Genomic DNA, 22,194 nt, shown 5'->3' on the forward strand with positions numbered 1-22,194 from the left:
TATCTCATAGATGTTTCTAACTCTATCCCTCTCTCTTCCTTTCTGTAAAAAATCAATAAAATATATTTTTAAAAAGGAATTTTCTGTTACTAAATGCAATTGTGTGTTTCTTGGGGGGGGGGGGGGGTTAGAGAGAGAAGCATCGATTTGTTGTTCCACTTATCTGTGCATTCATTGGTTCATTTTTATATGTGCTCAGACCGGCGATCGAACTCAAAACCTTGGTGTATTGGGATGATGCTCTAACCAACTAAGCTACCCAGCCAGGGCAATTGTTGCCTTTTCTTGAATCTGAATTGCCACATTTTAAAATGTTACAGAAAATGAGTCTCCTATCATAGTAAAAGAATAACTTTTGTTCTCTTAAGTGCATTCTTAAGAGGACATTGACACCCCAGCACATGAATATTAAGGACAGTATAATTAGGCAGTAAGTTTAAGATAAAAGGGAGTATAAGGAAATGGTTTTGGAACATACCTTATTAGAAAATTGAACTACAAAGCCAAATACTATAAGGCAATTAAAATATTTAAGTAGCAAATGTGGTACGGGTTAAGGGCTTCCTTGATTAGGGAAGGTTACATGAATGAGTTGTTACTTAAAAGATGTCTGGAATAGAAGAGATACTGAACATTGACATTTTCTAAAGGTGAAAACACGATTAGAGGGATGAGAGGGGCAGTCCTATTCTGGAAGTTGATTGCACTCAATGCCAAAACTGCTAACAAGGTTTTAAAGGATATCTCAATGACTAATCTAGAGGGATATGATCAGAGGAATGTCAACATTCTTCACAGGAAACTTCAGGGCATCCACATGGGTTATAGATCAACTATGTCCTACCTTTTAAACAAAATTTTGAGAACCAATAAATAGCAATAGAACAAGAAGTAACCATTTCTTTCTAGCTTACATATTTTATAGGGCTAGGTATTACTGCTCTAAGGTTTCACTACCTTTAACAAATGGAATCAAGTGCGTGCTTATTAAGGAACTAGATCAATATTTATCTTTCTAAAGAACCACCTGGTATTTTGGCTAAACAAATGTTAAATGTTGGTGTTCTCCAGGGTTTTATAACTTTAAAACTATTAATTGTTTTAAGATGGTTTTATCTATTTCTATACTTTCAAAGCCTATCCATAAAGGTGACAGTCCCTTGCTCCTACCTCTCACCTGAGCTCAGTACCTGTTTCAGACAGTGCAGTCCCAGTGTTCAGAACATACTAGGCTTTCAAGTACCGGTAAGTTTTTTAATGCATGAATCTAAAACCATCTTTAGATTCAGCATGATTTACCTATAAAGATGCTAACTTGATATTACTCCATGTTTTGAAAATCCCTTCAGTGTACCGCAATAAAAGTTTCTTAACGTGTCATCTATGACCTTTCAACATCATCTCACCTATATTTACATCATCATCATTAGCTGTTTTTGCATGCTGTTTGCCTCAATTATAAATTCTTTTTAGTCTTGAGACTTTGCACATACTTTCTATTAATCTCCTCTGATGGCCCTCCCAGCTTCCATACCTGTTTTACTAGTTGAATATCTTATAAAAACGCACTTTTAGAGGAATATTGGTTGAATGCTCTGGCAGAAAAACATTCCCATGTCCTACTTAAACCAATATTCATTACCATGGAGCTAGTCCTCAAACTGGAAGGGACTTTACAGGTCATTTAGTGATCACCTCATCTTACATTTGGAGGTACTTCAAATTCATGCTATCTGAATTTTTATTTAGGTTCTGCCACTGAGTTACATGACTTGCATGACTGAGCAAGTCATATAGGGTTTATTGGCCTCATCTTTAAGAGAGTAAATGAATAATCTTTGGAATTTATTTTAACTCAAATTTGGTTGTACTAATTCAAGCTAAAACTTATGCCCACAAATAATTTTTTATTTGTTGGATTTTTTGTTTTGTTTTGCTAGGGTTAAACATTTGATGTTCACTATTGGCTTTAATTCTAATAAAACTCTGAATGCTAGAATGGGGAAATAATTTCAAAGTCTTAACATCTTGATTTTTTTTTTTTTTTTTTTTTTTGCTATTAAGTTTCCAAAACTTATTTCAAAGTTAGTGTTACTTCTGCTGAATCATCATTACGGTATCATAACAATATTGAATATAAAATAGTTTACCTCGTGGAAGTGTTCTGCTTCTCGCTCTTTAATTTCAAGGTCAATGGCTCTCCTTCTTGCTCGTTCTTCTTCTATCTTTTTCTGTATTTCTTCTTCAGACAACTGTCCAATTTTTTCAAACTTGCTTTTTAGATTTTTAGCTTGAATAGAACCACTCCTTTTCAATTTGATTAATTCTTCATATTCCTTGCTCAATCCAAAGGTTTCATTTTCTTCCTCTTGCTTAAAAAAAAAAAAAAAATATATATATATATATATATATATATTAAATACTAGAAAATTAGTTTGTATTATAAACACCAAAAAAAGTGTTCACCGTTTCCTATTTTAAACCAAAAATAAAGGTTAAATAACCTCTCTGAACACAATACCTAAATACAACCTGCTAAAATATGTATATCAAAAATTAACTTGCCGAAACCAGTTTTGCTCAGTGGATGGAGAGTTGGTCTGCGGACTGAAAGGTCCCAGGTTTGATTCTGGTCAAGGGATGTACATTGGCTGCGGGCACATCTCCAGTGGGGGTGTGTGCAGGAGGCAGCTGGTCGATGATTCTCATCGATGTTTCTAGCTCTATCCCTCTCCCTTCCTCTCTCTGGAAAATCAAGTAAGTAAATAAAAATAATTTTTTTTAAAAAAATTAACTTTTACTAGGAATTGTAGAAAGTGTCTCTTTTCATTTCACTCTTTCTTTAATCCCCACCCTCAGATATGGTTTTATTGATTTTTAGAGAGGCAGAGAGAGAAACAAAGATGTGATAGAGAAACTGATCTGTTGTCTCCCGAATGTCTCCCAACTGGGGATTAAACCTGCAACCTAAGTGTGTGCCCTTACCAGAAATTGAACCCTTGATGTACTGGACAACATAAACCAACTGAGCTGCGAACAGCCAGGGCAGGAACTAATTTTTTTTTTAATATATTTTGATTTTTTACAGAGAGGGATAGAGAAAAACATCGATGAGAGAGAATCATTGATCAGCTGCCTCTTGCACACCCCCTGCTGGGGATTTGCCCGCAACCAAGGTACATGCCCTTGACCGGAATCGAACCTGGGACCTTTCAGTCCTCAGGCTGATGCTCTATCCACTGAGCTAAACCAGTTTCAACAGGAACTAACTTTTTATACCATTTTATTTTGAAAACTTTTTATTCACATTTCTTTCCCTTGGCTTTTCATAATTTACGATCACTAGTTCTTTTCTAAAATGTATTGTTGAGAGTACTACCCTGTTTCCCTGAAAATAAGACAGTCTCATATTAATTTTTTCTCCCAAAGTTGCGCTAGGTCTTATTTTCAGGGGATGTCTTATCTTTCCATGCGCTAGGTCTTATTTTCGGGAAAACACGGTACAAATGTCACCCATTGCTTCCACCCCACCCCAGTCCTTACCTGTCTATTATGATTACTATCCTGTTTCCCCGAAAATAAGACAGTGTCCTATATTAATTTTGGCTCCCAAAGATGCACTAGGTCTTATTTTCAGGGGATGTCTTATTTTTCCATGAAGAAGAATAGGGTACACATTTATTGTTAAATGAAAATAAATTTATTACCTGTATACGGTAGTACGGTAGTTGTCAACACAAACCAGACAAACTATGAATCCTACAGTATCAAGAATTTACTCATTTATTCAATGACAATCATGTCATCTTCTGGAACATCATCATAACAATCCAATTCCTGAATTTCCTGGTGAATTTCTTGTGACTCAATTTCTTTCAGAATCAGTGGACTAAATCTCTCATATTTAGCCTGGGGGGGGGCTTACTTTTGGGGGGATGCCTTATATTTCACTCAGAAGGAAACCTGTAAGTAGGTCTTATTTTCGGAGGATGTCTTATTTTTGCGGAAACACGGTAGTTCTTTGTATACTTCTTACACTAAAACCTAATCTGACTAAATGGAATGGTAAAATATTGCTGTTAATCCTGGTAAACTTTTCCTGGAGAAGAACTACAGTTTTAGGCTCAGGGGGCAAAAAAAGCAGGAATGGGGCAGGGGAGGTAGTCACAGTGGATGTGACATGAAACTTAATGGCTCATTCAAGGGGGAAAAAACATGTCTACACTACCTCTATTTTTTCACCTAGGAGTAAAAACAGACTACTTAAAAAGAAAATACTAGAAACTGCCGAAACCGGTTTGGCTCAGTGGTAGAGCGTCGGTCTGAGGACTGAAAGGTCCCGGGTTCGATTCTGGTCAAGAGCATATACCTTGGTTGCGGGCACATCCCCAGTAGGGAGTGTGCAAGAGGCAGCTGGTTGATGTTTCTCTCTCCTCAATGTATCTAGCTCTCTATCTATCTCCCTCCCTCTCTGTAAAAAATCAATAAAATACTAAAAAAAAAAAAAAAAAAAAAAATACTAGAAACTAACGAATTTATGATATTCATTTTCAGCTTCCTTTTCCAAATAAATGCTATAATTTAGGCTAGATCTTAGAGTATTTGCCTATAGCATACTAATTTTATTAACTATACCAGTGACCCAGTGCACGAGATTCATGCACATTAAAAGGGAATTAACTAGAAGAAATATTTTAATATTGCTATTTTCCTTTTCTCTATAATTGAAGTGTCAGAGATTAAAGAAAGTTAGTAAAATGTATATGAAAAGCTTCCTCCAGTCAGAGTCGGGCTCACCATGGACCCAGAGTCAAGTCCCTGCCCACCCACATGCACCTCAAAATCGCATGACACTCAGATCTGGCCGCCCTCCCCCACATTGGGCTAGATCCAGATCTGGCCAGTTCCATCTTATCAAGCCCTGCTGGGCAGGGGGCATAGCCTCAGGTCCCCTGGCTTCAGGGCCAGGATAGGGGGCATGGCCTGAAGTCTCCCAGACTGGGGTGGGGGGCATGGCCTGAGGTCCCCTAGCCCAGCACTGGGGGGTGCACCCTGAGGTCCCCTCTCAAGCCCTGCTGGGCAAGGGGTGCAGTCTGAGGTCCTCTGGCCTGGTGCCAGGGTGGAGGGAGCAGCCTGAGGTCCTCTGGCCCAGGACCAGGACAGGAAGCACACCTTGAGATCCCCCACCAAGCCCCGCCAGGTGGGGGGCGCAGCCTGAGGTCCCCTATCAAATACTGCCGGGCGGGGGGCACGGCCTGAAGTTCCCCAGCCGATGTCCCCTAGCCTAGCACCAGGACGGGAAGCACACTTTTGAGGTCCCCTGTCAAGCCTCTAGGAGCCAGGGGAGGGCATAGGCTCAGGTCCCTGCTGATGGCTTAAGGTACCTTAAGGGAACTTGGCCTCAGCTGTAGGTGCAGCCATCTTTGTGACAGAGTGATGGTCAATTAGCATATTCCCTCTTTACTAGATAGGATGTTTATACACTAGTCTTGGTTAGTGAGGGCAAGGAAGTAAATATACTCACAGGCCCAATGCCCTAACCCATGACAAAGAGGGAATTTCTAAGAGATTGCAACGGCCGCATAGGAACCCCTCAGTTCCTAGATTAGGAGGAATTGGCAAGAGGCTCCCACCAAGTCACCTGCCAAACATGCCATGTCACTGCTAGTCCAAGGCTGCGATAGCCACTGGCACCTTGCCCTAAGTTGGGTTGGGTGCTGTTCCCCAACTCTGCTCATTGCTGTCAGCCCCTCCCCATCCGTGACAGAGGGCGACTTGGAATGCTGACCCCCTCCCTCACCCTTCCCTCTCTGCCCATGCAATTGGCTATCCATTCAGATGGAGAGCTGCAGCGTCCAAGGGCAAAAAGGAGAAGGTTAAGTAGGGCCTTGAGGGCATCAGTAGGTGGGAAGAGGGCTGCTGAGAAGCCACCATAGGCAGGCAGGATATGTGGGTGAGCCAAGACTCTAAGACTCAATTCCATTGTCCAATTGGCTTTCACAACACAGATTCAAAGTATATCATTAAACATTTCAAGACGGCAACCTAAGAGAATTAAATCACTAAACATGACCCTTCTGAACATGGGGTCCTATGAGGGCACAAGCTGCATGCCCATGCAAACGGCCCTATACTGTGTGTGTGTGTGTGTGTGTGTGTGTGTACTTCATTTCAACAGAGGAGTCAGACTAAAATGTGACAGCATCAAAGTTTTATCTTTAGTAAAATAAAGTGACTCAAACCCTTGCCAAACTGATGTTCCTATTAGTATCCATGGCACTCTTTTACTTTACCAATTTCAAAGATATGAACAAGTATAAATGGGTATATTAAGTACTCCCAATAGCTCTCAATCATGACATAACCACATATAATCATGAGGTCTATGGAAATATATATTTACTTAAGGTATTGTAGTAATATCTCAGTCACTTGCAATCTTCTATATTTTTTAAACTACCAAGAAAGAAGCTGAGTTATGTGAGCTAGAAAGTGCACATAACTGTGAAAACTTGTATTAAGGGTCTCATTGGAGTATGTTGCATGTCCTTTATATGAATAATAAATATTAACGAAGTTATAAGGAAATATATGTAAAATACTTAGATTAATATTTGTGGAATACAAATGAGTATTTTTCAAACCTTACCTCTCCCATTTCTTGTCTCAGTTGTTCAAATTCCTGTTTTTCCATTTCTAGCTTATGCTTCCTTTCTTCCTCTGTTCGTCGTTTTTCTTCTTCCATTTTTTGTTTTAATAATTCTTCAAAATTAAATTCCAGTTTTCCCGGTGTAAGAGATTCTTGAGAGATTGTTTTATACATCTCTGGAGAGTCATCATCTATTACCTATATAAAATAGTTCTTTTATTACTCTTATCAGAATTATGCTTACTAAAAAGGGAATATTTCTTGTAGAAACTTTGGTTACTGAAATACAAAGGTTGTACATTGAACTGAAAACCAGGAGACCTAAATTACCTTCAAAAGTACAAAACAAGAAATGGGAGGAATTATTGGAAAATGTAAACTAAGGTATTTTGTGATTACAGAGGAAATAGTGACCATCTATTCTCCATTCCAGTGAACATGATGAAATACTTTGATTTTACACTATCAGTTATTGAAATTAGACATTAAGATCCCCTAATATTAAACATTTTTAATTGGATTAAAATAAATCTGTGAAATAAAAATAGAGCATTTCAGTTTAATCACGATTTTGTCTGAATGAATTAGATAATCCCTCAGGATCCCTTCATAATCAGGCAGAAATTATTCAATGCTATGATTTTATTATACTGATTTATTGATTTATTATTGATTTTAGAGAAGGAGAGAGCATAGAAACATCAGTGATGAGAGAGAAACATCAATCGGCTACCTCCTGTACACCCTATAGTAGAGATCAAGCCCACAACCTGACCCTGTGCCCTGATTGGGAATTGAACAATGACCTCCTGGTTCATAGGTTGACACTCAACCACTGAGTCACACTGGCTGGGCTGTACTGATTTACTTATGGTCAGGCTAATTAAAAAATAAATAATAATAGTTAATATAACTGCCAGGTACAATGTAAAGCACTTTACATGTATTGAATTATTTTATCCCGTAACCCTACAAACTAGGAATTATTAATATCCCCACTTTATAGAAACTGAGGCACTGAAAAGTAACTTGTGCAAAGTTAATACAAATAAGTGGTAAAGGTAGGATTCAAGATCTTTATATAATAAAATTATAAATAATGATTTAGAGGTTTTTTAATACTTTCATGAATTCCATGTCTTGACTGCCATTTTTCCCCCCAGGAATTGAATTTATAGGGTGACTTTGGTTAATAAAACTACATGGGTTTCAGGGGTACAAATCTATAATACATCAGCACCCCCAGTCAAGTTTTCTTCCATCATCTTTTATCTCTCCTTTACTGTCTCCTGCCTCCCTCCGCTCCGCTATCCCTCTTGTAATCACCATACTGTTGTCTATTCTAACAGCCATTTAGATGTGACCTTGGGCAAGTTATCTAGCCAAAGTCTGAGTTTCCTTACCTGCAATAACTTTCATGGCATTGTCATGAGAACTAAATAAAGTATGGAAACTCTTAGTTGTGCTTGACACCATTGTAATAACAAAATGGCAACTGTATTATTACATTATTCCTTGTATATAGGCAGTCTCTAAATTGCAATTAGAAACTTTGCTTTAAAATCATTGACTTGGAATATACTTTACCATGAAAAGAAATTACCTACTTCTCTTTTTCTATCTTCTGAAAGTATATACATAAACCTCTGGCTTGAAATAGACATAGGGAAAAGAAAGAAGCAAAGGGCAAATATTTGTTCTAAGATTTATATATGACAGGCTTTACCAAAGAACCAATTCAACTAAGAAACAATGTTTATATGGTATTACCATCCAAAGATTGAAAAAAAAAAAATTAGTGATATATGAATTAGCTGATCTATACTATGAAATTATGATACTTGGCTCTGGATAAGAAAATAATATAAATGAAGGGGAACTTTCTCTTTTCTGATTACATAAATGTCTCTAGGAAACTAGATTTTTTGTTTAATACAGTTTTCCTTTCCTGCACTTTTTCACTAGTGAATCACTGGGCCTAAAATCTGCCCCCAGGATTGACTTTCCTGGTCTTCACAGCTACTTCTCATTTACCACTTCTGAATTATTCCACAAAAAATAAGTGGTTTCACAGTGTTTGCAGGGCTTTTGTGTAGAAACCATTTGTGAAGCAAGGATTACCTCACAATGCACATAAGACAGCTTTAATCTCACTTATTCCAAAAACGTGAACAAGAAGTTTTTTTATGCTGGAATACGTTGTTCCACATGCTTGATGAAAGGTGTCCGCCTCACTGTGTGAGAAAGACAACCATAAGCAGCAACAATACAACATTAGTGTTATGCTGAGGGAGTCCTAACGGTTATGAGAATGCATGAAGGGGAGATCTCTGGAGCATGTGTTATTAGGAAAGGCTTCCCAGAGAAAAATGGAACATATGACTAGGAAATAGAGCACAGGAAAGGACCAAGGGACATGTTTCACACAGCATTCATGAGAGCATAGCTTTTGGAAGAACTGGGAAGAAATTTGGCATGTCTGGCAAATCAAGGAAGAATCAAGAAATGAAACCATAGAAATATAGTAGGGCAAGATTATTTTATAAAATTGTTTTAAAAGTTTTTGGTTTTTGCTTACAGGAAGTGGAGAATTTTTTAATGTCAAATTTACTTTTTTTTTTTTTTTTTTTTTTTTTTTTTTAAAGAAAGATCACTGCTGGCTTTTCAGGGAAGAAAAGGGCAAGAAAAGGGCAAGAAAAACTAATTAAGAGTTGGCCCAAGGCAAGGGATAGCAATGACCTGGATTATCGTGGTGGGGGTGGGAAATGTGAGAAAAATGATAGATTTTTAGAATAATTCAAGAGGTAGGATAAATGAGACAGGGAGTGATTGGATGTGAGGCATGAGTGAGAAGGTGGAGGTGTGTAAGGCTCCAAAGCTTCTGTGTGAGTATCGAGTTGGGTAAATCAACACTTGGATATATGTGTCTGAAGCTCCCCCAGACACAGGAAGAAAGCCAGGCCACCAAAGCCAATGGAAGTGTTTCAAGGAGGAGATGCTGTGTTCACATGTCAACTTTCTTGAAAAGAAAGTTTGTCAGGTAACTGTAGATTTCACAATCATTAAAATGGTATGCGAAGTATAACTCTGTGAGAGTTAAGGTTGGTAGCAATATCCAGCAATGATGGGTGAGCATTTTGGAGTTAAACACTTGTGATTAAATAGCTTCGGATGTCATGGAAATTAAATGTACTGGATGTGATGGAAATTGAAGAGAGAAAGAAGGAGGAAATGGGGGAAGGAAAGGAGAGTGTAGAGAAGGGAAGGAAATGTGGGGATGAGAAGTTCCCTGTTCAGATACTTAGCCCTGGAAAACATGCTCTCCCAGAGAAGAAAAACCATATTCAACCCTCGATGCCAGTCAAAGCAATTCAATCAGAACCTTCTCAACACCACATGGAAGCAAATGCCTGTAACTGACAGGTATTACATCACAGGAAACTTAAAAACTATTTGCCATCCCTACTCTTGGCACAAATCTCAGAAACAACAGTGTATTCCCCAAAATTTAATGGTTTCTCTTAACATAATTAAAAACCTGTGTGAATCCTAATGGCTTTCTCCAGCTATATTCTGTCTTACCATGCTTCTCCGTGCTTCAGCAAATGCCTTCTTTTCCTCCTCTATTCTCCTTCTGGCTTCTTCTTCTGCTTTCCTTTTTTCTTCTTCTCTCCTTTGTCTTTCCAGCTCTTCAAAACTGAGTTTGAGTTTCCCAGGGCGGAACCCTTTAAAAATGTTTTCTGTGTCTTTGTTTTCCTCCTCTTCATTTACCTAGCCAAGAAACAACTCTCATTCATCGAAGACAGGAATGAGTTATCAATCAAAGGGCACAGAATCAGCCACCTCTACAGGAACATTTCTTTGCTTTAAATATACTTGACCTAAATCCCCTTGTTTTATAATGTTTATATAACAAAATATTCAAATTTGGACAAATTCCAAATAAATATATACTCAAGTTAAATAAAACTTATCAAGCAAGTAAATTTTCAAATAGGTCAGATGAAGCATTTAAAAAAAAAAATCTAAGGGGGTCATTTAAGAGTTATTAAACATTAAATTTTCCAGAACAAGCATAGCATAACTGTGTGTGTGTGTGTGTGTGTGTGTGTGTGTGTGTGTGTGTAGTTAAACTGAGGTTCAAATATACCTACACAGAGTCTCTTTGGAAATAAAATAAATTTCTCATTAAAAAATATTTATGTGCCGAAACTGGTTTGGCTCAGTGGATAGAGCGTCGGCCTGCGGACTGAAAGGTCCCGAGTTCGATTCCAGTCAGGGGCATGTACCTTGGTTGCTGGCACATCCCTGGTAGGAGGTGTGCAAGAGGCAGCTGACCCAGTGTTTCTCTCTCATTGATGTTTCTAACTCTCTAGCCCTCTCCCTTCCTCTCTGTAAAAAAAATCAATAAAATATATCAAAAAAAAATTTATGTAAAATTCAAATTTTATTTTATAATTAACATTCTAGTTTAACATTAAATCAATTAAAATTTGTTTTTAATAAACTGATATTTCTATTTCCTAAAATACATAGATATTATGCAACCATAATTATCCAAAATCCATAATATTTTTTTTAAATGTCTAGAAAATTAAAATTTTGGAGGTATACTCCTTAGAACATCATTAATTAAAGATGATCGAAAAATTATGAAAGCTTTAAAAAATTATAGAGTTCTATTTTTTTATTTTATTTTATTTTTAAATATATTTTATTGATTTTTTTACAGAGAGGAAGAGAGAGGGATAGAGAGTCAAAAACATCAATGAGAGAGAATCATCGATCAGCTGCCTCCTGCACATGCCCTACTAGGGATGTGCCCGCAACCAAGGTACATGCCCTTGACTGGAATCGAACCCGGGACCTTCCAGTCCACAGGCCGATGCTCTAACCACTGAGACAAACCGGTTTTGGCTAGAATTCTTATGCAATCTGGAATTGGTGTTTTCTTATTTCAGTTTTATTTTTCATTGATAAATCTATTAATATAATAAGAGTTAATATCTTTAAAGCATTTATTATATACTAGACAGTATTATAACTGCTTTTGGTATTAATTCTTTTAACAATTAAGTAAGCACAATTATTTTCACTATTTTATAAATGAGGAAACTAAGATAGGTTAAATATTGCCCATATTATATCTCCCACTTTAATGGGAGATATCTGAACCCAGGCAGTCTGCCTCCAAGACTCATGTTCTTAATGATTACACTGTGTGTGTGTGTGTGTGTGTGTGTGTGTGTACTCATGCATGCGGAGGGAGAGGGAGGAGTGTTGTCCCTCAGCCCAGTCCGCACCCTTTCCAATCTGGGATCCCTAGAGGGATGTCCAACTGCCCGTTTAGGCCAATCCTGATCGGCCTAAACGGGCGGTTGGATACATCCCTCTCCCAATCCAGGACTGCTGGCTCCAAACTGCTCACTTGTCTCTGCTTGATTGCCCCTAACCACTTCTTCCTGCCAGCCTCATCACCCCCTAACCACTCCCCTGCCAGCCTGATCAACGCCAAACTGCTCCCCAGCTGGCTCAATTGCCCCTAACTGTCCTCCCCTGCAGGCCTGGTCACCCCCAACTGCCCTCCCTTGCTGGCCTGGTTATCCCTAACTGCCTTTTCCTGCAAGCCTGCCCCCCAAAACTGTCCTCCCCTGCAGGCCTGTTCCCCCCAATTGCCTTCCCCTCAGGGCCTCGGTCCCTGCTCCAAATGCCCTCCCCTGTAGGCCTCCCCCCCCCCCCCCCCCCCCCCCCCGGCTAACTACTCTCCCCTGCAGGCTTGGCCCTCCCAAACTGCCCTCCCCTGCAGGCCTGGTCCCCCCAACTGCCCTCCCCTGCAGGCCTGGTCCCAACTGCCCTCCTCTGCTGGACTGGTCACCCCTAATTGCCCACAACTGCCCTCCCCTGCAGGCCATCTTGTGGCAGCCATCTTGTGTCCACATGGGGGCAGTCATTTTTGACCACATGGGGCCAGCCATCTTGTGTCTTGGAGTGATGATCAATTTGCATATTACTCTTTTATTAGATAGGATATGTAGATATAAATATATATATGTGTGTGTGTGTGTGTGTGTGTATGTACATAAGATTGTTTTACCATTTGCTGCCTTGCTTCTTCAAAAGCACGCTTCTCTTCTTCTAAACGTTGTCTTGCTTCTTCTTCAGCTTGCTTCCTTCGATTTTCTTGTCTTTGTCTTTCTAATTCTTCAAAAGTTAGTTTCAATTTTCCAGGAGTAGTTGATTCTTTTTTTACCTCATCATCCAGTTCATCATCCTAATTAAACATAAAAACCCATCTTTTAATCATAAAGGAAATGCTGCTAACCAACTCTACTGCTTTGACTTGCTCCTTAAGGAAAAACCAACCAAACAAAAGAATTACCATGACCAGTGAAAGGCACTTTGCTTCCTTGAGAGACCGTCGTTGTTCTTCATATCTTATTCTTTTATCTTCTTCAGACTTGATCCTTTCTTTTTCTTCTCTTTCCTTTTCTAGATCCTCAAAACTCTTTATTTTTCCAGATGTTTTGTGTGATTTCACAGGTACCACTGTTATAAGTAGTGAGTCATCTCCTTCCTAATTTATAAAATTGATAATTAGCATATTTCTTCCAAATCAAAACTTGGGTTTCATGGGACATTACCTCCATCATTGGTGAATTTCATTACGTTGTCATCAGTATTATGAAGAACAAAAAATTATATATTTTTTACATATTTTTATTAAATATTTCTATCTCCAAAGTCATTGTACATTATGTGTTAATGTAATGCAAATCTATTGCTGATTAGGCTCAAGGATCATCTTCTTCCCTAGAAGATGGTGTTAATACAGCTGTTCAGATAAAACTATATGACATTATTTGAATTTAGCTATTCATGCACTAATCCCACAAAAGGTAGTATGCACATGTGTACACTGTAAATCAATTTGATGGTGGAAGGATTCAGTTTAAACACACAAAGTTTCTCCATTTTTCTCTCCATGCAAGTTTTTAATTTATACAATATCTTTTTAAAATATTTTTTATTGATTTCAGAGAGAGAGAGAGAGAGAGACATCAATGAGAGAATCATTGATCAGGTGCCTCCTGCACACCCCTCCTGGGGATTGAGCCCACAAACAGAACATACCCCAACCCGGAATTGAAGTGTGACCTACTGGTTCACAGGTCAACACTCAACCAGTGAGCCACACTGGCTGGGCTCTCCATGAAAGTTTTTAAATACTTAGTAAAGCAAATATTTAGTAGGTAGAAAGAAAGAGGATTTCCAAATGATTTATAAAACATTTTTGTACTAGAAACAAAACTCTTTGGCATTTGATCTTCTTGAAACTTAAAATTTTTTTTAATGTATTTTAGTTCTATTACATAATCTATTGTTGCTTCCAATTTATTTGGCTGTAGTTTTAGGCACACCATCAAAATGATTTTTAACTTTCTGTTAGAAAAGGGTAACTAAATTTTCTGTGGCTGTTAAATTTTTCTTCATGGTAATAGATAATACTATACTCTCTACTAATATATGATAACCAAATAAACTATCAGGAACTCTGAGGAAAGAAGACAAATGATGAAAAGAAAACTGTCTTTTTAAACTGTAAGCTTTCAATAATCTCAGCTATTTGTGATAGTTAAAAAAATATGTAGTCTTGCCAGAGTTACCTCAAACTGAGACTGTTTCTAACCATGAAAGCAAAACATACTTTTCTTTAAAAACACTAAGGTATAATGTTCAAAAGTGCAAAAATATGATTTGCTTTGCAAAATATTTTTGACCTTTTTATTGTTGCTATATTTATAATAAAAAGAATAAAAACTTAATTTTTAATTAAAAGATTATTTGTGAATCAGATAGTTTTAGGTGAATGTTTCATTAAAGTAAATGTCCATTTACCTCTGATGCTGATTCAGTTCCCGTATTGTTTATGTCCTCAATCTATTGAATGAGAATTTCATATCATTACATTGCATTATATTTCTTTTTTTTTTTTTTTTGCTTTTAAACATACAATGGAAAAATAATTTAGTTGTGACTTATGATAAATGTTTAATTTGTAATTTTTGAAATATTTTTGGTTCAAATTAGCCAACTATGTCCCTTTAAATGCAGATTAAACCTTATATTGTTTTTTGCATTTTGATATAAATATCAATCTCTAGGGACCAATATGTTAAGAAAAAAATAAAATAAAGTCACCTTTGTAATATTGGAATTTGAATAATCGATCAAACTCATGACCTGACAGTGAGCTTACATAAGCATCAGTTACTAATAAAATTATCTATTTAAACTGAGATACAGAAACATTTCTCCATTCTCTGTCTCTGCCCCAGTAAAAGAAAATCATTATCAATCAAGTACCATAACTGTATTTATAATAAAAATACATGGCAAAAATATAACTGACACAATAAAATATAACTGACACAATAAAGTGTGATGAAAAGTATAGGCTTTTATATGGCTAGTTTAGAAAGGGAAAAGAATTCTGGAAATCATAATTGTTTATATTTTGACCAAATCCAGGCAGGGAAGTCCCTCATTCAAAAGGAGGGAGCTCAATTTGGCCATTACTCATAAGAAATATCATTGTTAGTTTGAATGGCAGGCTAATGTACAAAAACTGAGAAATGGAAAGAAGAAAGGTAATTTAAAGAATGCAGTGTCTGAGATCTCTGGAAAAGAAATATAAGCAATGGGAAAAGTTATAAAGTAAAAATTCATATTGTTTATTATTTTAATTTGATTTTTAACACCAGTGAAAGAGCCTGGAAGTAGGGTGTACCTCATGCAGCCTAAGGGAAGTCTGTTGTATCTTGGTTCATACTAGGAACTGGGCTGGCTAAGGCCCTGTTCTGACACCATCCCACTTCTCTATGTTCTCTGTCAAGTAAGAAGTAATACATTTTATTAAGATACCAAATTTCTTGAAAAATAAATTATTCTGAACAAATCGTTAAAATATATCTATTTTTATATGCTAATAGTTTATTAATAGTTGTGTTCAGAGTAATTTGCTTTGTTACAGAATTATTTATCATACCGATTTGCCATATAAATGGTGAAGGTTTTGTTGAATGATGTATTATACTAAGACAATTTAAGCTGAAACCGGTTTGGTTCAGTGGATAGAGCGTCAGTGGGGTGTGTGTGTGTGGGGGGGTGCCGGAGGCAGCTGATTGATGTTTCTGGCTCTCTATCCCTCTCCCTTCCTCTCTGTAAAAAAAATCAATAAGATATCCGAAACCGGTTTGGCTCAGTGGATAGAGCATTGGCCTGCGGACTGAAAGGTTCCCAGGTTCGATTCCGGTCAAGGTCATGTACCTTGTTTGTGGGCACATCCCCAGTAGCAGGTGTGCAGGAGGTAGCTGGTCGATGATTCTCTCTCATCAACATTTCTAGCTCTCTATCCCTTTCCCTACCTCTCTGTAAAAATTCAATAAAATATATATTTTTTAAATCAATAAGATATATTTTTAAAAAGAAACAATTTAATGGACCTATAATGAAATAACTACAAAATTATTTCCTTTCCAAAAGATGTTAACAAAAGATTCCTCTACAAATCACCATCTCTCAATAAAAAGTTCTAGGAGATATGATGAGAAGCCAGACATTGAGAGTACAGGGAAGAATTTCACTCAGCCTTCCTCCTCAGTCAGGAATCCCTTCTATAGCATTTTTTAAAAAATTGATTGATTTTAGAGAGAACAAAAGGGAGAGAGAAAGAGAGAAAGGGAGAGAGTCATCAACTTGTGATTCCATTCATTTATGTATTCATTGGTTGATTCTTGTCTGTGCCCTGACCAGAGATCGAAGCCACAACCTTGGCTTATTGGGACGACACTCTGAGCTACCCGGCCAAGCCTATAGCATTCTTGAATATGGACTTGTATAAGTGGATTTTTCAAACAAACATTAAGACTATTCTTGCCCTAGGCTATTTGGATAGAGTGTCAGCCTGCGTACTGAAGGGTCCCAAGTTCAATTCTGGTCAAGGGCACATGCCAGGGTTGTGTACTTGATCCCCTGTAAGGGGTGTGCAGGAGGCAAAGTTGCCTTTCTCTCATCATTGATGTTTCTATCTCTCCATCTCCCTTCCTCTCTAAAATCAATTAAAAAATATTTATTTAAAAAGATTCTTCTTGACTACCTATGTCATACTTTACTACTTATATTCAAAGAAAGATTAAATTATATCAGATATGAGCAGAAATGTACTTAATTAGGATTTTAAATTATTTGCAAGATAGAAATTGCTATTAACAGTTCCATTTTGTTCTACATAAATATTCTCAAATAATTTAACCGGCCAGAAATTTCATTAACCAAGATTATATGGCACCCTGCCATATAATAGTACTGAGGTGGTTTTCTTTCATGATTATATTTTATTTCCATCTCTTTTTGAGTATCCTATGTATTTATCATGTTCAAACTCGCCTCTTCAACATACACATAGTTTTTCTTTGAGAAACCACTACCTACATATTCAGTACACTAAACCCATGTGCAAGCTCATTATTTGCTGCCAAAAACCCTGTATTTTAATTGTATATTTTATTATAATGCTATTACCTTACTTTATATTTTATAATACAAAAAATACATATATATATTATCTTTATAATCTACATATATAAAAGGTTAATACACAAAGTGTCCTCTCAAGAGTTCCATGGGGAGTTTGATCACTTGCTATCACATGTGCTGACCATCGGGGAGTGGCGCAGGACATGGTTGGTGACCAGCAGCAGGGACATTGAAGGAGAAAGGGAAGGAGGAGGCGAGGAGAGAGGAGAGGTGGGTAGGACCTGTTCTGCCCTAATCACTGGCCAGGCCTAGTATTATAATCTTATTCCCTTGTGAAATTTCATTGCAAAGATATACTAATCTTTGATGACTGGAGGTGACAGGGGTAAAGTATATACCATCCTTTCCTCAGATAAAGAGGTACATAGTCATAAAATATAGGAAATTTTCAATTGTTGCCTATAATTCATCTGGCATATGTCATTATCGGCCACCATGCAAGTGGTTATTGGTGCCATAGAAGTGGTTATTTGCGAAGTCTAGGTAAATAAATTTCTTTGACATGCAAATATGCCATATGCTTTGCTTTCTTTGTCACTTTTCTTTTTAGAAAGGTAGCAGAAGCTGAAAGAGCATAGCAAATAGATTTAAGGCACTTAAAGAGTAGGCAAAAAAAAAGGCAAGTACAATCTCACAATTACAATTTTTTTAAGAGACAATATACTATGAAGACTCTTACAATATTTGTTAAAATACTGATGAGAAAAGGAGAACCTAAAATAGTTTTATAACATCTTATTTATATGTATTATTATTATTTAGGTGAAACATTAGGTATGTATATAGCCCACTTACTCTATAATAGGCACAGTTCTAAGTGCTTTGCATTTATTAACTCACATAACTTTATTTATGACTCTAGGAAAATAAATACCATTATTATCTCATAAAGGTCAAAACATTGATCATCTCTTTTGATCTTCCAATGTAGATCTGGTTGTAGCACATACACAGTATAACTGTCTCTGTCATCTATTCAACTATATGGTTATAATGTAAAACAAATATCAATATATTAAAGACATTTTTGTGATCAATCAGTTCTTTATTTAAAAAATAATAATTATTATTACAACTGTAAGTTTCTATCATTATAATAATTACTATTTGAGAGATCAGCTTTTTCTGGACTGTATAGCATATCCTTGAGTATTTTAAAAATACTTACCAGCCTCTTCTCATGCTCTTAGCTAAAATATACAGGAATTTGAAGTTCATTAACAGATTATATAAAATCACAGTAATAATACTTTAATTCTCATTTCTCCTCTATGGGCATTAGTTATATAAAGGAAACTAGAGGCCTGGTGCACAAAATTCATACATGGGAGATGGGGGTGACCCTCAGCCCAGGCTGTACCCTCTCGTAATCCAGGACCCCTCAGGGGATTGGGCCTAAACCAGCAGTCAGACATCCCTCTCCCAATCTGGGACTGCCAGCTCCTAACCACTTAGCTGCCTGATCACCCCTAACCACTTGCCTGCCTGCCTGATTGCCCCTAACTGCCTCTGCCTCAGACCCCGCTTCCATGGCTTTGTCCAGAAAGACATATGGAATAATGTCCAAAAGGTCATTAGGCTGTCCAGTCTAATTAGCATATTATGCTTTTATTTTTATAGATGGCTGCCACACATTTGCACCCCGCTCCTTTTACCACCCCCAACTTAAAAAAAAATTAAATTAGATAATACCATTATTTTTTTATTAGACTTCCAGAACATATTTTTTTTTTTTTTTTATTTATTTATTTATTTATTTATTTATTTATTTATTGTTAATCTTCACTCAAGGATATTTTTTCCATTGATTTTTAGGGAAAGACAGAGAGAGAAAAACAAAGTGAGAGAAACACATTGATTGGTTGCCTCCTGCACGAGCCCTGACCAGGGCCTGGGCCTGGGAGAAGACTCCAATCAAGGTATGTGCCCTTGGCTAGAATCAAACCTGGGACCCTTTGGTCTGTGGGCTGATGCTCTATCTGCTGAGCCAAACCAACTAGGGCTAATAATACCATACTATCTAATAAAGAGGGAATATGCAAATTGACCACCACACCATCACAAAGATGGCAGCGCCCAGTCCCCTCAGCCCCGCTGGAGTCCCATAGTCCTCTCAGCCCAGTGGGGGAAGGGGGGGGGGGCGACAGGTGCACAATGTGACTGGACCTGCCCTCTGTCCCCCAGCTGCCCAGGTGTGGACTGAGGTGCAGGCAAGCCACAGATGGCAGCAGCCCAGCCACTCAGAGCTGGCCCAAGGCACAGACAAGCCTTAGATGGTGGCTGCCCAGCTGACGCTGAGGCGCAGGCAAGCGTTGAATGGTGGCTGCCCAGCTGATACCCAAGGTGCAGGCAAGCGTCAAATGCCAGCTTCTCAGCACCCAAGGTTGCCTGAGGCTTAGATAACCAGGGTTGGCCAAGGCTTGTGCTGCCAGCAGCAGCAGCAGCAGAGGTGTGATGGGGTGTCACCTTGCCCTGATCGCTAGGTCGTCTCCCACTCCTGAGGCCTCTTGGACTGTGAGAGGGGGCAGGCTGGGCCAAGGGACCCTTCCTCTCCAGAGTATGAATTTTCATGCACTGGGCCTCTAGTCCTATCTAATAAAAGAGTACTATTCAAATTGACTGTGCCTCTGCTATACCCACAAGCCACGCCCAGTAGCCAATCAGAAGTGAGTATGCAAATTAACCCAACCAAGATGGCTGCAGCCACAGAGAGAGCAGGAGGCTTGTGTTTCCCCAGTAATGGAGGAAGCCAAGCTTCTCCGATACCCTGGCCGGCCCCTGGACTCCACTCAAAGCTACAAAGTTTCAATTATAGAAGATAAATAAATCCCAACAAAAATGGCACCAGCCACGAAGCTGGAGAGAGCAGGAGGCTTGAGTTGCCCCCGGCAATGAAGGAAGTCAAGCTTCTGTAGCCTTAGCCTGCCTTGGCCTCCACTCAAGGCTACAAAGTTTTAATTATAGAAGATAAATAAATCCCAGATACCAGGGCATCCACTTGGGTCGCTGGGGGGGCATGGCCAGCCTGCAAACCAACACAGGCCCATCACCCAGGCTGCCCCATGCCCCAAGGGAATCCCCATCCTAATCCGGGACACCCTTCAGGGCAAACAAGCTGGACCCCACCCATGCACCAGGTCTTTATCCTATGGACAATCACTCCAACACACAAGATGGCTGCCCCCATGTGGCCAAAGATAGCTGTCTTCATGTGGACACAAGATGGCTGCCACAAGATGGCCTGCAGGGGAGGGCAGTTTGGAGGGACCAGGCCTGCAAGGGAGGACAGTTGGGGGCAAACAAGCCTGCAGGGAAGAGCAGTTAGGGGTGACCAGACTGGCAGAGGAGGGAAGTTGGGGGTGACTGGGCCTGCAGGGAGAGTGGTTGGGGGGGACCAGGCCTGCAGGGGAGGGCAGTTAGGGGCAAACAGGCTGGCAGGGGAGCAGTTAGGCATCAATCAGGCTGGCAGAGGAGTGGTTAGGGGGTGTTCAGGCTGGCAGGCAGAAGCAGTTAGGGGCAACCAGGCAAGTGAGCAGTTGGGAGCCAGCAGTCCTGGATTGTGAGAAGGATGTCTGACAGCCAGTTTAGGCCCGATCCTGGACAGTCGGACATCCCTCAAGGGGTCCCAGATTGGAGAGGGTGTAGACCAGGCTGATGGACACACACCCCCTCCCATGCACGAATTTTGTATAACAGGCCTCTAGCTATTAAATAAAATGTGATTTAGCTGAAACCGGTTTGGCTCAGTGATTAGAGCGTTGGCCTGTGGTCTGAAGGGTCCCAGGTTCGATTCCGGTCAAGGGCACATACCTTGGTTGCAGGGACATCCCAAGTGGGGGGTGTGGAAGAGGCAGCTGACCAATGATTCTCTCTCATCGATGTTTCTAACTCTCTATCCCTCTCTCTTCTTCTCTGTAAAAAATCAATAAAAAAATTTTTTTTAAATAAAAAAATAAATAAAATGTGATTTAATTGGTATCAAATTCTTGAGTAGAAAGATATGTTCTTTATGCCTTGGTGTTTGATAATAACCAAGTATTTACTGATTGCTATTAAAAGGCCATCATTTTATTAGTGTTTGTGGATAGCTTATGTGTGAAATTGTCATATCTATACTAGAGGCCTGATATCTATACCAGTATATCTATACTGAGGATCCCTCAGCATAGCCTGCAGGGATCTGGCCTAAACTGGCAGTCCAACACTGCTGCCACTCCTGCCGGTCACTCCTGATCATCCCAGCACCACTGTGCCTGCCACCACCGCCACTTGGTCGGCTTGCTGCAGCTCCACTGCAGTCTCCAGGCTGTGGCGGCCAGCCACGAGCCCTGCTTCTGGCTCCTGTCAGTCAGCCGAGTGGTGCTCCCGCTGTGGGAGTGCACTGACCACCAGGGGCAGCTCCTGCGTTGAGCGCATCATAGCTACTGGTCATTCGGTCACTTAGGCTTTTGTATATATAGATAAAAATCTTCTAACAAGTCAAGAAAAATAACCAATGTTGATAGTGTAAGGAATGTGGATGGAAGGATAAAATGGAATATAACAAAAGTCACCTCAGTATTGAACCTTAAAATAGGTACATTCGGCCCTTACTCTTCTAGGCATTTGATATTAAATATTTGTGGTTAAGATCTTGTATTCAAGGTAGCTGCTATGTAATAGGTTCATGTTACATTAAAACATTTTAATTAGGCAGCATGATGATCAGTTTTCTTCTGTAAAATTAGTTTCTAAAGCAAATACCAATTTAATATTTAGTGTATACCTGCTCAGCCCTTTTTGCTAATTCACGTTGTATCTTCCTCTTTTCTAACATATCCTGCTCAATTCTGCGTTTTCGTTCCTCCTCTGTTCGCTTCCTTTCTTCCTCTTGTCTTTGTTTCTCCATTTCAGCAAATCTACCTTTAACAGTTCCTGAGAATAGATGAAACATGTTTGATACTTTGCTG

The 22,194-nt window shown here is 38.8% G+C and overlaps 1 protein-coding gene across 6 annotated transcripts in view; it reads right to left on the bottom strand.

Moving 5' to 3' along the window:
• The window catches only part of NEXN (nexilin F-actin binding protein), a 46,028-nt gene that overhangs the window by 3,458 nt on the left and 20,376 nt on the right, over positions 1 to 22,194 (bottom strand). For 4 of the 6 annotated variants that reach the window (XM_036447390.2, XM_045584450.1, XM_036447394.2 and 1 more), the window contains 7 exons: positions 22,011 to 22,159; positions 14,546 to 14,587; positions 13,029 to 13,223; positions 12,744 to 12,920; positions 10,232 to 10,420; positions 6,650 to 6,847; positions 2,151 to 2,372 (listed from right to left, as the gene is read on the bottom strand). In XM_036447390.2, coding sequence (XP_036303283.1) covers positions 2,151 to 2,372; positions 6,650 to 6,847; positions 10,232 to 10,420; positions 12,744 to 12,920; positions 13,029 to 13,223; positions 14,546 to 14,587; positions 22,011 to 22,159 — 1,172 coding nt within the window. The remainder of the gene's footprint in view (positions 1 to 2,150; positions 2,373 to 6,649; positions 6,848 to 10,231; positions 10,421 to 12,743; positions 12,921 to 13,028; positions 13,224 to 14,545; positions 14,588 to 22,010; positions 22,160 to 22,194) is intronic. The other 2 variants (XM_045584452.1, XM_045584454.1) reach the window with 1 other exon arrangement.

This window comes from Pipistrellus kuhlii, unplaced genomic scaffold (genome assembly GCF_014108245.1).
Source record: "Pipistrellus kuhlii isolate mPipKuh1 unplaced genomic scaffold, mPipKuh1.p scaffold_m20_p_2, whole genome shotgun sequence".
NCBI lineage: Eukaryota > Metazoa > Chordata > Mammalia > Chiroptera > Vespertilionidae > Pipistrellus > Pipistrellus kuhlii.